The sequence below is a fragment of the Hypomesus transpacificus genome, chromosome 23 (genome assembly GCF_021917145.1).
Source record: "Hypomesus transpacificus isolate Combined female chromosome 23, fHypTra1, whole genome shotgun sequence".
Classification (NCBI taxonomy): Eukaryota; Metazoa; Chordata; class Actinopteri; order Osmeriformes; family Osmeridae; genus Hypomesus; species Hypomesus transpacificus.
In genome coordinates this window covers 19,304,117-19,320,206 of record NC_061082.1, presented here as the reverse complement: position 1 = coordinate 19,320,206, position 16,090 = coordinate 19,304,117, and the positions used below count along the sequence as shown (strand labels likewise).

At 51.1% G+C, this 16,090-nt stretch overlaps 1 protein-coding gene across 2 annotated transcripts; it reads right to left on the bottom strand.

Annotated features, from left to right (window-relative positions):
* Positions 1–572: 572 nt before the first annotated feature.
* Positions 573–16,090, bottom strand: LOC124485349 (serine/threonine-protein kinase tousled-like 1-B). Of its 2 annotated transcripts, none has more exons than XM_047046919.1 (22): positions 16,019–16,090; positions 11,409–11,542; positions 11,201–11,272; positions 9,743–9,781; positions 9,353–9,428; positions 9,224–9,267; positions 8,935–9,030; positions 8,136–8,219; positions 7,946–8,038; positions 7,408–7,518; positions 7,012–7,148; positions 6,627–6,815; positions 6,279–6,345; positions 5,741–5,838; positions 5,299–5,380; positions 5,113–5,204; positions 4,644–4,733; positions 3,551–3,720; positions 2,908–3,043; positions 2,339–2,450; positions 2,148–2,255; positions 573–2,008 (listed from the first exon to the last, which is right to left on the bottom strand). In XM_047046919.1, the coding sequence occupies exons 2-22, from the start codon at positions 11,535–11,537 to the stop codon at positions 1,838–1,840; spliced, it is 2,196 nt and encodes a 731-aa protein (XP_046902875.1). In that variant the 5' UTR covers positions 11,538–11,542; positions 16,019–16,090; the 3' UTR covers positions 573–1,837. The 2 variants fall into 2 exon arrangements, with proteins under 2 accessions (XP_046902875.1, XP_046902874.1); XM_047046918.1 differs by having other exon boundaries at positions 15,749–16,077.

Genomic DNA, 16,090 nt, shown 5'->3' with positions numbered 1-16,090 from the left:
AAGTCAGACGGTGCTGCATGAAATCGAACACGCCTATTAATACTAGTAATAAATAAAGCCATACACAATGTTGGGAAGTCTGTACAGTGTACAAAGCTGAACTGTCCAAATGTAACTAGGATTGCAAGACCCTTTAAAATAGATTTCTCCAGAATACAGGAAATGATGTCAGAATTAGAGCAAATGCAACATGTTTAAAAGGCTTGTTGGCCTGTTCTTCTTTAAAGACAGTTGCCAGTTCATTGGGTGGAGACAGCGCAAGCAGACGACATCTCGAACTACAAACTCTTCCTGGGTATTCAGTAACTATACTGGACGTTTCCATGATCCCTGACTCAGGGACACACTATCTAAAAGAGGAAACACCCACAATGATTTCTGTTACATTCAGCGAGGGCACTAGGGTGTGGAACATTGACTCAATCATAATATAGATATGACATTTCCAAGCAGAGCCACAATGATATGATCTGAGCCATGTTTAAGACTTTCTCACATCGTAGACGACAGTTTTTAATTTGGCTGAATGTGGCATTGGTGATATAAAAGGTAAACAAAACAGAAAAGCCCAATAAGAAGCACTCATTTATTCTCCAATCCGCATCGTTCTGTTCTGATCTATGGTACATGACCCTGACGGAGGGGGGTGGAGGGGGGGTCCAACCCAAAAGCATTTCTGAAAAAAGTCACTATTATGGCATGCCATGATTTCCTAGTATTTATTATAATCATTTATTCTTCTTGCCGAACTGTACAATTCGTACCCAAAGTGAATCATACAGCCCTTTGAAAAAATTAGCAACATCAAATGAAGCTAAATGAGCACTCAAGGAAATCAAATTTACAAGGGAAACATTTTAAACCTTTGTACAGAATAGTACTGCTGCAATTCAAAACCTTAAAATGATGGGATGAACAGCATTTGCTTTTTCCCTCAAAATCAATAATTTTAATTCTTCCTGCATAGGATTTCTTTACGTTGCCATTTGCCTACATTTGGTTATTTAGTGCATTGGACATTAGAATGCTGCTTGGGCCTACGCAGGACTAGATGCTAAAATTACATTCTCATGGTTGACTGTAATTTCATCGAAACATTAAATACAATTCCTCTGAAAACAAACAAACAAAAAAGAACTCCAAGTTGATAGTGAAATGACTTGTGGACACGAACACTGCCTGCTCCCCATGTTGCCCCCAGGCAGGTCTGCCCACCGTCTTCCCCAGGCAGGTCCACAGTCTGGCCCCAGGCAGGTCTTCCCCAGGCAGGTCTGCCCCCAGGCAGGTCTGCCCACCGTCTTCCCCAGGCAGGTCCTCCCCAGGCAGGTCTGCCCACCGTCTTCCCCAGGCAGGTCTGCCCCCAGGCAGGTCTGCCCCCAGGCAGCACCATGTGGATGGAGCTGAACGACAGGCCCGACGAGTCCTCCTTCAGTTCTGTAAGACGTGCTTCCTGCTCTGCCAACCAAACTCTGGAGGCCCCGTCGTGTCGCCCAGGTCCTTCATCCCTGTGCTCCTCCACAAGGCTCTGCACTCATCCCTGTGTTCCTTCATTCAGCCCAATCACTGCTCAGTCCTCGTGAAAACCAACACAGTCTGAAACGCGGCTCCGCCCCGGCCAAGACGGAACCACGGGCCGCAGGCGTTCCCGTCGCCAGGGGAACCCAGACGGCCCAGTCCCCTCCTGCCGTGCCCTCCTGCCGTGCCCTGCTGCGGGGGGTGGGGAGGGGGGGTGGGGGCGAGCAGGTCCTCTCCCATGGCGCTCCTCTGATGGGTGGGGGTGGAGGGGGGAAGGGAAGGGCTGCTGGGTAGTCAAGTCTGTCAGTAGGTGCGTCGGCCCTCAGTAGGAGATGATGCTGGAGGAGGGGCCCCCGGGGGGGCCGGCTCCTATCTGGAGGTTCCCCGAGGAGCTGGACCTCCTCATGTGGGGGAGCAGGTAGGCGTCGCTGCCCAGCTGGTGAACGTTGAAGCGGTCCTCCTTCCTGTACGCCAGGCAGCGCCTGATGAAGTTCTGGAGGAAGGAGACGCCACAAAACATGACAGGGAACCATTACAAACCACAACAAAATGGCATACGATGTGCATGGTTGCCATTTAGCTGTGAAAACGATTTGGCTTGAATGTCGAGCGGTTCGAGTTTCATTCGTCACCTTTGCTTCGTTACTGGCTACAGGCTTGGCAGGAAACTGGACTTCAGTGGCTTTGAGGATGGTGTTCTCCTGCAGGATGTCTTGTTGAGACTGGTTGTGGCCAAACGGCTGAAACGGAAACATCAAGTTCACCAGCAGACATTGCACAGAGCCATGGCGTGCCAGCGGTGACGGTGCAGAGTCCTCCTTACCTTCTTCCCGTATAGACACTGGAAGAAGATGACCCCCACGGACCACACGTCCACCTTGTTGGAGATCTTCGGAGGCTCTTTGCCCACAACAAAACACTCGGGGGGCAGGTACCTGCATGACAAAGCGCTCCATGGGTTACCTGCTCACCCCGAAACCGGGTCCCTATTCCTCACACGACCCAACGCCCATCTCAGACCCCTTTGTCCACCAACATGGTTCCGTTCCGGTTTGAGCACAGATTTTTACAAATTGTTTTGAGCATTTTGGACCTAAATAATTTGGGTGGAAACCAGAAAAGCTGGTTCGCGACTAGAACTAAAAAGATTGGTTTTCCCTGACCTGAAGTGCAAACCTTTACGGAATCAGTTCAAGAACCAGAGCTAAATCGGGCAGAGAAGGGAGAAGAGGAGAGGGGAGAGTAGGAGAGGGGAGGAGAGGAGAGTGGGGGAGAGGAGAAGAGAGTAGGAGAGGAGAGAGGAGAAGGGAGGAGAGGGTATCTGTGTACAGACGCCGTGGCAGAGCCGTGTCTCCAAGGCAGGTCTCTCTCACCACAGCAGGTCTCTCTCACCAGTATGTCCCTGCTCCCTGAGACGTCAGATCCATCCCATCCACCCCGTAGTTGTCGTCATCCATGATCTTGGACAAACCAAAGTCTGTGATCTTGATCTCCCCACACGCCGTGCCATCCACAAGCAGGATGTTGCCTGGAAACCACATTAGAACCAATCAACACCTGGCAATAAGACAATACGAGGCAAAGTCGATGTGGTAACGGGGCAGTTGAACATGCCAACATCCAACTGCCCCTAGAAAGGCCAACCTCCCCCAAGTCTCACTTCTCCCTCGCTAAACTACAATACTGTTACCATATGCACCTGCATTTTTTTAAACGTAACTTACATAAAACATTGACAACCATTCCACAAAGGATATGGAAAACGTGAAGTACCTGGCATGTCCACCCCAAAGAGTGACAGGGTGAATTATGTAAAGCACCCCCCCCCCCCCCACACACACACACACACAGAGGTAAGAGTCTACAGCTGCATTATGAGGAGTGGTTAGTGTGGCCAGTCCTTGTGTGTGCCTGGCTGTTCACCTGGCTTATGAGGAGTGGTTAGTGTGGCCAGTCCTTGTGTGTGCCTGGCTGTTCACCTGGCTTATGAGGAGTGGTTAGTGTGGCCAGTCCTTGTGTGTGCCTGGCTGTTCACCTGGCTTCAGGTCGTAGTGGATGATGGGAGGCTTGATGTCGTTGAGGTATCGCAGGGCGTTGACGATCTGCATGACGATGGAGCGAGCCTCCTTCTCAGACATCAGCTTGTTTTGCTTCAAGTAGAAGTCCAGGTCGTTCCCCTCGCAGTACTCCAGCACCGTGCAAAACCTGCAGGCCCAGGGAGAGGACGTGACTCACACACCAAGCAACACTGATTACAGAGGGTGGAATTCCAATATCTGGACACACATGTATCCATGACCCACTGCAGAAGTCTTGGGTAGGTGAGGTGTCAAGTTACAACTAAAACATTATTATTTTAAGTCAAGCCAAACACTTCGCTTGAATGGAAAATGAAAGGAAAAGCCTAAACAAAACTCTCAACATTGCACTTTTATACTGCAGCAGAAATATAGAAGACAAAATCATTTTTTATTTAAGAGAGAGACTTTTGCACAGCGCTGTGGACATGCTTGCTTTAGTGCATTCCCAGTCCAAAGCCGGGGAATGTATGAGGCTGGTGTAGGGTGAGGCTGGTGTAGGGTGAGGCTGGTGTAGGGTGAGGCTGGTGTAAGGTGAGGATGGTGTAAGGTGAGGCTGGTGTAGGGTGAGGATGGTGTAAGGTGAGGATGGTGTAAGGTGAGGATGGTGTAAGGTGAGGCTGGTGTAAGGTGAGGATGGTGTAAGGTGAGGATGGTGTAAGGTGAGGATGGTGTAAGGTGAGGATGGTGTAAGGTGAGGATGGTGTAAGGTGAGGATGGTGTAGGGTGAGGATGGTGTAAGGTGAGGCTGGTGTAAGGTGAGGATGGTGTAAGGTGAGGATGGTGTAAGGTGAGGATGGTGTAAGGTGAGGATGGTGTAAGGTGAGGATGGTGTAAGGTGAGGCTGGTGTAAGGTGAGGATGGTGTAAGGTGAGGATGTTGTAAGGTGAGGATGGTGTAAGGTGAGGATGGTGTAAGGTGAGGATGGTGTAAGGTGAGGATGGTGTAGGGTGAGGATGGTGTAAGGTGAGGATGGTGTAAGGTGAGGCTGGTGTAGGGTGAGGCTGGTGTAAGGTGAGGATGGTGTGGTGTGGAGTAGAAGGCACTCACGTGTCAGTATCCAGTGAGAAGTAGTCGTAGAGCTTGACGATCCTGGGGTGGTCCAGCTGCTTGTGTATTCTGTACTCCCGGCAGGCGTGTCTGCGGACAAGGATGTCGTGTTACCATGACGTGTTACCATGGGCAACCAGGGGAAGGATGCCCGGGTGGAGGGAGGGTGGAGGTGCCACCTGACTGACTGGTTGAGCAGACACCGCGGCTTACGGAGCGGAATAACAATGTGCTTGGAAACCAGGAGAGCTACAGGTAAATATCACCAGAGATCTGCAGTGAGATCTTCTACCAGGGTTTTTTAAAGCATAGAAAAGCCCCCCCCCCCCTCCCCACAATGTATAAAAGGTTGATGAAAGCACATGCTACAGAGGAAGAGGTTCTTGAAGGCGCCCTAAACCCCCCTCATACTTCAAATCAAATCAAATCAAATGTATTTGTATAGCCCTTTTTACACGCAAGCATGTACTTGTGATAGTTCTCCTTCTTCTCCTCTCTCCAGTTCTTGTTGAGTTGGTGGATTTTCACAGCAGCATACCGTTGCTCAATCAAGTCAAAGGCCTGGAACAAAGCGACACAACGCCGTTTAACGACTTCCATTCACAAATGAGAAGGGAGCTGTTTGATAGGAGGCTGATGAGATGGGTGAACTTGCCTTGTAAACCTCACTGAAGCCGCCTCTTCCCAGAAGGTGTAGCAGCAGATATCGTTCATTCAACGTTGGATGGTCTTTGAATCTTTGGACAAAAGCACAGCCGGAAAATCTGAATATCGCTGGAACATTGCTCCACATAAACACATAACACCTACACTGGTAGAAAATTAAGCCGTAGAATATTCAATGGATTAACATACGCGGTTAGGGAAGAAAATAAGATAGCATATTTCCATCTAAACTCCTTCTAATCATCAGGCTAGTCTCAACTGCAGCTTCCTCCGCCTATTAACATCCCTTGGGACGCCTCGTTAGCGAGAAAAGAACCGGATTATACTGCGACAGGCTCCCTAACGGACAGACATGTCTGACGAGCTTTGAGGTCAGGCGTGTTAACCCCGTCCTGACCCCGCCCTGACCCCGTCCTGACCCCTTCACTCACTGGGAGCTGTCCTCGTTGTTTATTCTCTTCAGCTCCCGGATGTGAAGGTTGCGGACTCTCTCCAGGCGCTCCAGCTCGGCCTGGATCTCAGCCTCCTCCTATGAATCATTCAAGCCCACAGACACACAGAGGAACTTCAGAGGAACGTCAGACGAACTTCAGACGAACTTCAGAGGAGCGACAACAAGGACACAGCGCTCATTCAAACCCATTCCTACAACCCGCATATGAAATATTAACGGTTGACTTGGTAGAGACTCCGGGGCCGACGCTTGATGCTTATTCACCAGGAAAACAACAAACACTTGAATCAACCACAGACTCCCTTCTGACACATAAAAGGACAAGCCTGGCAACATCTCCGGAGATCCCCCCCCACAGACGCTCTGAGCAGAGGCTAGAAGCAGCTCGATTTCAGGGACTAAGGGACTGGGATGGATGATTCATATCTAATTGGCTTGAACAATATGACCTATAAAGACTGCAAAGGTGGGCTGATGTCGTCTTGACCTTCCAGACGGCTCAGCTCCAAACTGACCTTTTTCAGATGTCCCAGCCTCAGTTTGAAGATCTCCTCCTGTTCGTGGTACTCGGCGAGGGACAGCCTTTAAAGAGGAGACACAAAGAGATCACCACAGGGGCGAGCGGGCGCCCTCACACACCATGACACTCTTTCAAAACGCGTCTTTCTGGGTCGCGCGCTCCACGCAAGTCAACATCCGGTTGGGTCGGACATAACCTGACCCCCCCAACCCCCTTCACATCATCGACCGCAGAAACACACGTCTTTAGACGGTTGCATCGATCAAAATCTCGGTGTTGACTTAAGAGCGCCGCCCTGGAGCTGTGCTTGTCTTGGCCGTGGCGTGCGGGGCAGCAGACTCACAGCTGAGGTAGGCTGGGCTTCAGGAAGGGATCGCTCTCTGCCCCGTTCAGGACCTTGGCCTTGCGCTGCTTGGGCTCCGAGCTGGAGGCTGGGGCCTGCGAGCTGCTGGCAGACGGAGGCTTCCTCTTGGCTAACAGTTTCCTCTGCCTCTCGATCTCTTCCCTCTGTTGGTTTATCCACTCCTGCTGCCTGCAAATTAAGACACGGGGGGGGGAGGGGGGGAGGGACTCCGTTTAACATTATAACACAAAATCAATCTCCCTTTCTCTGTGCGTCAGGACCGAACAACGATAACATTTTGGTTGGAAAAGCCTAGCTTGAGGCGTTGGGTCGAGTGACGGCAGCGGAACAAAGAGAAGGAGTGTTTTGGGGGGGTGGAGCTCACTTGACGAGGTTCTGGAAGGCGAAGCCGTCCGTCCACTGCTCCGTGAAGGAGGCCCCGTGTCGCACGGTGGTGAAGTGGCCCAGACGCAGCCTCTCCTGCATGCTGGTCTCCCTGCAGCCCTGCTTCTCCTGGGTGCTCTGGGGAACAGAGGCGTTAGCACTAACCACCAGTCACTGCCTCACACACACAGATATAGTCTGATTATATTTGATTGTCAAAGAGACAGAAAAGCAGGGAGCGAGAGAAAGGACATGCGGGAATATGGCCCGGGCCGGAATTGAACCCGGGCCCCTGTGGTCAAGGCCTTAGCCTACGGTGGTACGTGGCTTACCCAGCAAGCCACCTCACACAAACAGAAACATGCTATTAAATCGATGAAAAAAACCAAAGGGCTACCTTCTCTATGAGCAGCTTCTTGCTCATGGTGATGCATTTATTTAAGCGTTCCTTGTATTTTTCAAGTAATTTCTGTTGTTCGTCTATCTGTCTCCTGAGATCACAGTTGGCCTACGGAGAGAATTACAGTTCGTTTACTAGCAGGTTACATTTCACCATTTCACAACTAAACATTACATTGATTAATAGAAGAAAAAAAAAAACTAATAAGCAAACATTTGACCAAAGGGGAGGTTTATCGTCATTCAATTCAATTCACTTTATTGATCCCGGAGGAAATTAAAGTATCGATCCTAAAGGACATCTTCCTACTAGGAGAAAGAGGGTCCTGACTGCTCACCCTAAGAAGATCATCGATCCTAAAGATCATCCTCCTACCAGGAGAAAGAGGGTCCTGACTGCTCACCCTAAGAAGATCATCGATCCTAAAGGACATCCTCCTACCAGGAGACAGAGGGTCCTGACTGCTCACCCTAAGAAGATCATCGATCCTAAAGATCATCCTCCTACCAGGAGAAAGAGGGTCCTGACTGCTCACCCTAAGAAGATCATCGATCCTTCCCTCTTTCTTCTCCAGGTCCATGTTCTTATTACTCTCCAGGGCGGCCAACTTCAGCCCCGTGAGGTCCGTCTGCAACAGTCACCAACAAGGAAGTGGCGTTACGGCACGCTCGACGCATCCACGTGGCATGGGGAACGCACCTTAGCTGGGCTGCAGCCGGCCTTACCTGGACACATTTGATTGCTAACTGCTTGGGATGCATCACATCCCCGAAGGACAGACTCGTAGGCGAGGAGCTGTTTTGCCGGATCTGAAACAGGAGGAACAACATCTCAAAGAATTATTGATCTCGAATGTGGCTTTGGATAAAACCGTCTACTCAATTCATAACATGTCAAATGTACACCGTGAGACAGGATATGGTGCATGCCTAGGGCTTGAGACAGGATATGGTGCATGCCTAGGGCTTGAGACAGGATACGGTGCATGTCTAGGGCATGAGACAGGATATGGTGCATGTCTAGGGCTTGAGACAGGATATGGTGCATGTCTAGGGCTTGAATGAAAGCATACTGTGTCCACTAAGACAGGAGATGTTGATCATACACAGAGAACAGGCGGCCCTGAGGACCAGGGCAGAGAGAGGCTACACAGAGGACAGGCGGTCCTGAGGACCAGGGCAGAGAGAGGCTACACAGAGGACAGGCGGCCCTGAGGACCAGGGCAGAGAGAGGCTACACAGAGGACAGGCGGCCTTGAGGACCAGGGCAGAGAGAGGCTACACAGAGGACAGGCGGCCCTGAGGACCAGGGCAGAGAGAGGCTACACAGAGGACAGGTGGCCCTGAGGACCAGGGCAGAGAGAGGCTACACAGAGGACAGGCGGCCCTGAGGACCAGGGCAGAGAGAGGCTACACAGAGGACAGGCGGCCTTGAGGACCAGGGCAGAGAGAGGCTACACAGAGGACAGGCGGTCCTGAGGACCAGGGCAGAGACGCTTCATGCAGGTGGATGGGGCCTACTCACCGAGGAACCCTGAGCTGAGAAGGAATGTGAGTTCTGTGGGGAGCGGAGAGCCGGGGGGGCAGCTCTGACAGGGCTGGAGCCGGTCCCTCCCTGGAACTGCAGAGGAGAGCAGACACAGGAAGACCCTCGTTAGCAGAGGAGGGGGTGACGTCACCACCCGCCGCTCGGTCATGACGTCACCACCTGGCCCTCTGTCATGGCGGGACTGCATCCCGACATGCTTCTTTGGTTATTCTGCCCCCGCCACCCTCGGCCAGCAAGCTTTCCTCTCTGAGAAATAATCACTTACATCAAAGTAATCACTGATCTTGGGGCCTCGTCCGATGGATTTTCCTATGGTAGAGATGGAAGAGAGAAATTAGCGACCAACTTCAAGCTTGGCAGGGATACATCCGGCATGCTGGACACCAGGACCTACCTTGGCTGCTCTCTGATTGGTTGTCAGGTTTCCTCTTTCTCCCTCGGGACGACTCTGACTGTTTCTTTTCGGGGGTCTGTCACAACACAAGTCATTTAGCCAATCGCTGCTACGAGGATGTAGCAACACGTGACCCAAGCTAGGGAGGAAAACGCTCCCGTATTCGACATCAACACAGCCCCGACGTGTGAGACTAGATGCGACTGTACAACACGTCAGAACCAGAGTCAGCCATAAGACTTAACCAAGTTTCTGTGCGAGTCTAGGATCCGCAGCCATGCCTGTTACAGACAGCTGCTCATGGGATTCTAGCAGACAGAGCAGAGCTGTTTGGAGCTCCGGTAACTGTCATGGTGGACGGCAGTGAATACAGAGTCGCTCGCTACCTACCGAGTACGCAGGAGAGCTCCCTCTTTTCACCTCTGAGCCCTGAAATCACACAGCCACAGAAGAGGGAGAGAGAGAGGGAGGGAAGAGGGAGAGAGAGATGAAGAAAGAGAGAGAGAGATTAACTGAAAGAGACGGAGAGAGTTGAAAGATTCTTTGAAATGAAAACCATGACTAAACTTGTTTATAATTAGCTTGTTTTGACAGAGATTAATCGTAATGAAAAACTTAATGAGGTGGAAACGCAAAAATGTCCTAAGCACAGAGGGGGAGGCGCATGGATGACCTACACAGTCATTGTTGTCAGTTTTGGGGCACTGCCTGTGAGAACACACACTATAGCCTGCTGGTAGGCTAGCAAACACCAAGCTGCTGCTTCTGAAATGATACTAGCCTTTGGTGACTAGCTCGGTGTCTGACGGGTCATCTAGCTCAGCTACAAACCAACGACATCCACACGGTTTGCACAGTGACTCAGCGATCATGTAGCCAATGTCAACAACATTTACACCAACAGATAAAGAGTGAATAACTCCCTCACAATTATATAAATCAACAAGGAAGATCAGACTAGCCAAAAATCCAGATGACACGGTTTCTAGGGTCCTTTCTCCCCGCAACATATTTTTTAATGGGGACCCCAAATCAGGCTTGAGCCTTGTGCAGGCTTGGGGAATGTGCTGACAGGTGCTGGTCTGATGGAGCCTGTCACTGCTGTTCATCATTAGGGAGAGTGTGGTGTGTGTGTGTGTGTGTGTGAGTGTGTGTGTGTGTGTGTGAGAGGGGGGATGACATCTGCTTGACGACAAAAGATGCCCGCGAGACAGCCTTCTCTCTCTCCTCCATCACAACACTCCTGCACAGGCCCCGCCTCCCGCAGAGGGCCCCGCCTCCCGCAGAGGGCCCCGCCTCCCGCAGAGGGCCCCGCCTCCCGCAGAGGGCCCCGCCTCCCACACAGGGCCCCGCCTCCCACACAGGGGCCCGCCTCCCACACAGGGCCCCGCCTCCCGCACAGGGGCCCGCCTCCCGCACAGGGGCCCGCCTCCCGCACAGGGGCCCGCCTCCCGCACAGGGCCCCGCCTCCCGCACAGGGCCCCGCCTCCCGCACAGGGGCCCGCCTCCCGCACAGGGGCCCGCCTCCCGCACAGGGGCCCGCCTCCCGCACAGGGCCCCGCCTCCCGCACAGGGGCCCGCCTCCCGCACAGGGGCCCGCCTCCCGCACAGGGGCCCGCCTCCCGCACAGGGCCCCGCCTCCCGCACAGGGGCCCGCCTCCCGCACAGGGCCCCGCCTCCCGCACAGGGGCCCGCCTCCCGCACAGGGGCCCGCCTCCCGCACAGGGCCCCGCCTCCCGCACAGGGCCCCGCCTCCCACACAGGGGCCCGCCTTCCACACAGGGCCCCGCCTCCCACACAGGGCCCCGCCTCCCGCACAGGGCCCCGCCTCCCACACAGGGGCCTTACCTCCGACTCCTTGTCGCTCGACGAGCCCAGGCTTCCAAAACTGTGGTTTGAACATTCGTTGTTCGTCAAGCCCTGCGAGATGAGAAAAAAACACAAGAAACCCGTCAAGACAAACGACGGGCCAGCGAGTCCCCCAGAGCGGAGCCAGACCGGGGGGCCCATCTCCAGGGCCAGGTGTGAGGGGTGTGTGGAGGGAGACTTCACTGACTTTGGTTCCCCCGCTGGTTCCCCCGCTGGTGCTCCCGGTGCTGCCCCCGGTGCTGCCCCCGACCCCGCCCATGAAGCGAGCCTCCAGCAGCTCCTGTCTGCGGGGGTCCAGGCTGTGCAGCTCCTCCATGGTGCCTGGTGGGGGACACGACAACACCTCAGCGCACAGACACCCAGGCGGAACTCTTGCAGTCGAGCGATTGTTTGACAGCAGGAGAAGAGATCGCAGGTTCAAATCCCCCCCTCCCCCAGTATGTCACTTTGGATAAAGCGACTGCTAAATCAACACAATATTTGTACATTATTGTCTGGTAAACACTCTCCAGAAAGAGAAAACCCCACACCCAGACGTCCCGTCTGGACGCAGGCTACGGGGACACCGTCCCAAGCCGTAAACACCCTTCAAGCATGGGATCAGTACAAGCATGATGGGATCTGTCGGGGAGCAAATTAAACACTTTACTGGTTGGGATGGATCTCATCATGGTGAAAAGCCGACGGGCTCAACTTGGACTGAGTTTCAAGACAGACCCCCCCCCCCCCTCCCAGGTCACCCTCACGGCTAGACAGATACTCTGTTCAATCACGGCATTACATGGTATAAAAGATGATTCTCTTGCTGCTAAAATAAGGGAGTAACTGTTAAGTGGGGAGATGGCTCCCTTGTCCGCTAAAGGCCGAGGAGTTTCCTTTAGGAGGGTAATAAACATGCTATGAGTTCACGTCTGATGAGGGAGGCCCCCAGGAAGCTTCCCTTAACATTGTCCTGATATAGCACATGACCACATTCAAATGACATTCACAGGCTAGCTAAACATTACACTGGGCCCACGCTGCCCAATATGGGATTTGATGAAGGGTGGGACACAGTCAACAAGCCTAACCCTAACCCTAACCCTAACCCTAACCCTAACCCTATTTGATGAAGGGTGGGACACAGTCAACAAGCCTAACCCTAACCCTATTTGATGAAGGGTGGGACACAGTCAACAACCCTAACCCTAACCCTATTTGATGAAGGGTGGGACACAGTCAGTCAACAAGCGTCGTCGTTAAAGCCACAGCCGAGACAGGAACAACAAGAAAAACACGGGCGCTGTGTTTCTGCCAGGTTACCATCCCGACGCCACCTACGCCTCCAGACTCCAGCCCCCGTGGGATCTCCACACCCCGGAGGATTCCACAGATGGCAGGCAGGGTCTCCGTGGGGGGCTGGTGACAGGCGGGGCCCTGCTCTACAGACCTCCATTTTGGAGAGATACAAAAGGTCTCACAGCACCTGTTCAGAGCTGTATACATCTTCTGTAACTCCTCCGCTGGCAGATCAGCACCACAGATCAATCCCCCCTAGCCTCCCTACTGTGCCTCCGCTAGGCAGGTGACTTCAGTGGTAGTAGTCCCACACCCTGGGAGAGCAGAGGAGAGACCACACCCTGGGAGAGCAGAGGAGAGACCACACCCTGGGAGAGCAGAGGAGAGACCACACCCTGGGAGAGCAGAGGAGAGACCACACCCTGGGCAGACAAAGGACCAGGCACTCCACCTGCGGCTCCACCAGTGCCGTTGCCCAAGATGGAGGCCATGTTGGATCATTTGTGGGATGGAGGTGACAGACGTGGAGATGTGAGGGGAGAACACCCTGTCTGCTCTCTCCCAGTCACATCCAGAGCACACCCTGCCTGCTCTTTCCCAGAGTCACGTCCAGAGCACACCCTGCCTGCTCTCTCCCAGAGTCACATCCAGAGCACACCCTGCCTGCTCTCTCCCAGAGTCACGTCCAGAGCACACCCTGCCTGCTCTCTCCCAAAGTCACATCCAGAGCACACCCTGGCTGCTCTCTCCCAGTCACGTCCAGAGCACACCCTGGCTGCTCTCTCCCAGTCACGTCCAGAGCACACCCTGGCTGCTCTCTCCCAGTCACGTCCAGAGCACACCCTGCCTGCTCGCTCCCAGTCACGTCCAGAGCACACCCTGCCTGCTCTCTCCCAGTCACGTCCAGGCCGACTGGCTCGCCTACACATTATCAACTCCTCTCCAAGCTAAGGAAACGGTTTTGCACTGTGCCTGGTAAATACACAGTTCCTTGGTTCTAAAGGCCATGATTACTGTTAGAAGTATGCACTGCTGATTCTTGATGATTGCAGTTGATTACTTTCTACATGCACTATTCGTATGTCGTTTTGGATTTTTTTAAAGCATCTGTCAAATGAATAAAATGTGATGTAAAATGTGATGTAACTGTGAGGATTCCGACCTGAGATTATTTTAATTCCTTTATTTCACATCCCATCATTGAAATGTATAGTTAACGATTAAGTAAATAAAAAATAAAAATATATTACATTTTACTTGGACCATTCATCATCTGCTAAATCTAGTGAGAAAAACAGGCTGTGTGGGTTTCTGTCATGTTTGGCTTGAAAGACTGTTGCCTGTGGATATTTCAGTGCAACGTGGTAACTTGAGAAATGTCAAGCAAGTAGTATAATGCAGCAGAGAAAATGCTGTATTTAATAATAATGTAAACTATAAATGATCCAGTCTACACACGGATACAATATTATTTGACACCGAGAGAAAAACAGTTGAGCATTGTGGAACCATTTAAATTAGTCTCTTTGGGACATTTCCAATGTCACAGAAAACAGGCTATAAGGTGGGAGTGACTATGGGAATAAAAAATAAAAAAACTCAAGTCAACTAAATTCTACTTACAGTCTAAACATAAGGCCTAGATATCATATTTGGAACACAAGGACTTGAAGGAAAGCAAAGAGAGTAACACTGGCTCCCTGGTAAGGAGGAATTTCTGCATAAATATCATTTCAATACTCTCGCTGCCACCAAACTCACGCCCCTGCACAAGCAAGTGGGTGAACCCTTAGAATGCAGTGGATGTCATTTTAGCTGCATGCTGTTCAGCATAGTGTGTCCACCTGTTTATGACTGACACTTGGAAAGCCATTAAAATGCCTAATATGAGACAGCTGTTTTTTTTCTCCCACCAAGTGATGCCATTCATTATGAAACAAATTATTTGGCTGAAGCCATCACAACAATATCCGACTAAATTTTTTATTTGAGATATTCCATCAAAGAAGCTGTTAGTCAAATGTCATGCACCCAATGTCCCTGCAGCAGTAAGGCCCTAGGCTGGTGAATGCCTGTACAGGGCTAATAGGTGCAGCACTGATTCAAATACACAACATTCTTTCTGCTGTGCTGACACAGCCCTGGACTCTTCAAGAATGGTCTACCACTGGCTTAAAGAGACCCACTGACTATCAATCTCCAGATAGCAAACATTTCTGTACATATTGGTGCAAACGTCAACAAAGAACATCAGCACACCGGCTATCTATAGGGCATTATTGTCTTGGTCTATTAAGCCTGACTCCTAAGTGTCTCCTATATAACATGCTGTTTTCTGTCTGATTGTGGAGGCCACTCGTACCCCTCCACCCAAATCTACTTATCAATGGCCTGCCCCATTACACAGTAACACAATAAGAAGTTGTAACATCCAAATGTCCAAAAGTGATCATGGCAAATAAGATGACCCCCAAAACTTTGTGCAACGTTGAATACTTCAAACCCAGTCTCATTTAATAGATGTTTCATTACATAGGAGCAACTTGATGATAGTCTAGCTCAGATGTCATCTGTAATGAGTGCAAAACAGATAACTGGTGGGCTTACTAACATTTAGCTAGTAGCCATCCATCCCCATATTATTGGCTACTACTAATCAATATCAGAGCAAATTGCATTAACTTGTGCTAATAAAATAACTTGCTGGCTAGCCCACCTATCCCATCTTCCCCTACGATGTTTTAATCAGATACATTAGTTTTTGATAGCTAGCTTGCTGTAGAAAACAAGTGATAGCTAGCAAGCTATCTAGCTTAAGCTACCTTTCGATGAAAGCTAACGTTAGCTAGACAGTCACACACTGCTTCTGTTCTGTCAGGTAGGAATTATCAAACACCTTAGTTTGCGCTGACAATCATACGTATCCACAATAGGCTAGTAAACTGGCTACATAGAGGCTTTCTGGTGGAACTAAATTTACTTCATAAACCTACTGGCAAGAACAAGACATCTTCTTCAAAGCCATCTTCCCAGGCTAGCAAGCAAGCTAACTAACTAGCTAGTGTTTAAAGCTAGCTAGCCTGCTGCTGTAGTGGTGCTGGTAGACTTGAAAGCTGCCCACCATGTATTCACCCGAGTCTTGCCAAGTCAGTTGCAATCCATTTCAAAGCGGTTCTTTTTACAAACCAAAACACAACTCTCATAAATATAAAAACTGGCTTTTTTGTCCAATAATAATGTGTACGGTACCTTCCTTAGCCTTCACCACAGCCGTGATATGTTGCTGAGAAAGCGACCCCTGCGCTGGGGACGTGGAGAGCTGGGACCAAGATGGCTTCCCTCAAAACTTCCACTGATACTTTGGACACTCATCAAGCTACTTTTTGAATTGACATGTCAAACAAGTGAAATCAGTGGCAACTAAATCCCGAGACTGTTCAAATCTCGCAAATTAGACATGCATATAGCCGCAATCAGTGACCCGACAAATGCGGTAATTTTTACATTTTGGACACAAACCTCACACCTCTGCAGTGCGTCTTCAGTGCCCTCACTGCCCTGTAGTGATGTGTCGTTCGTGAACGATTCGTT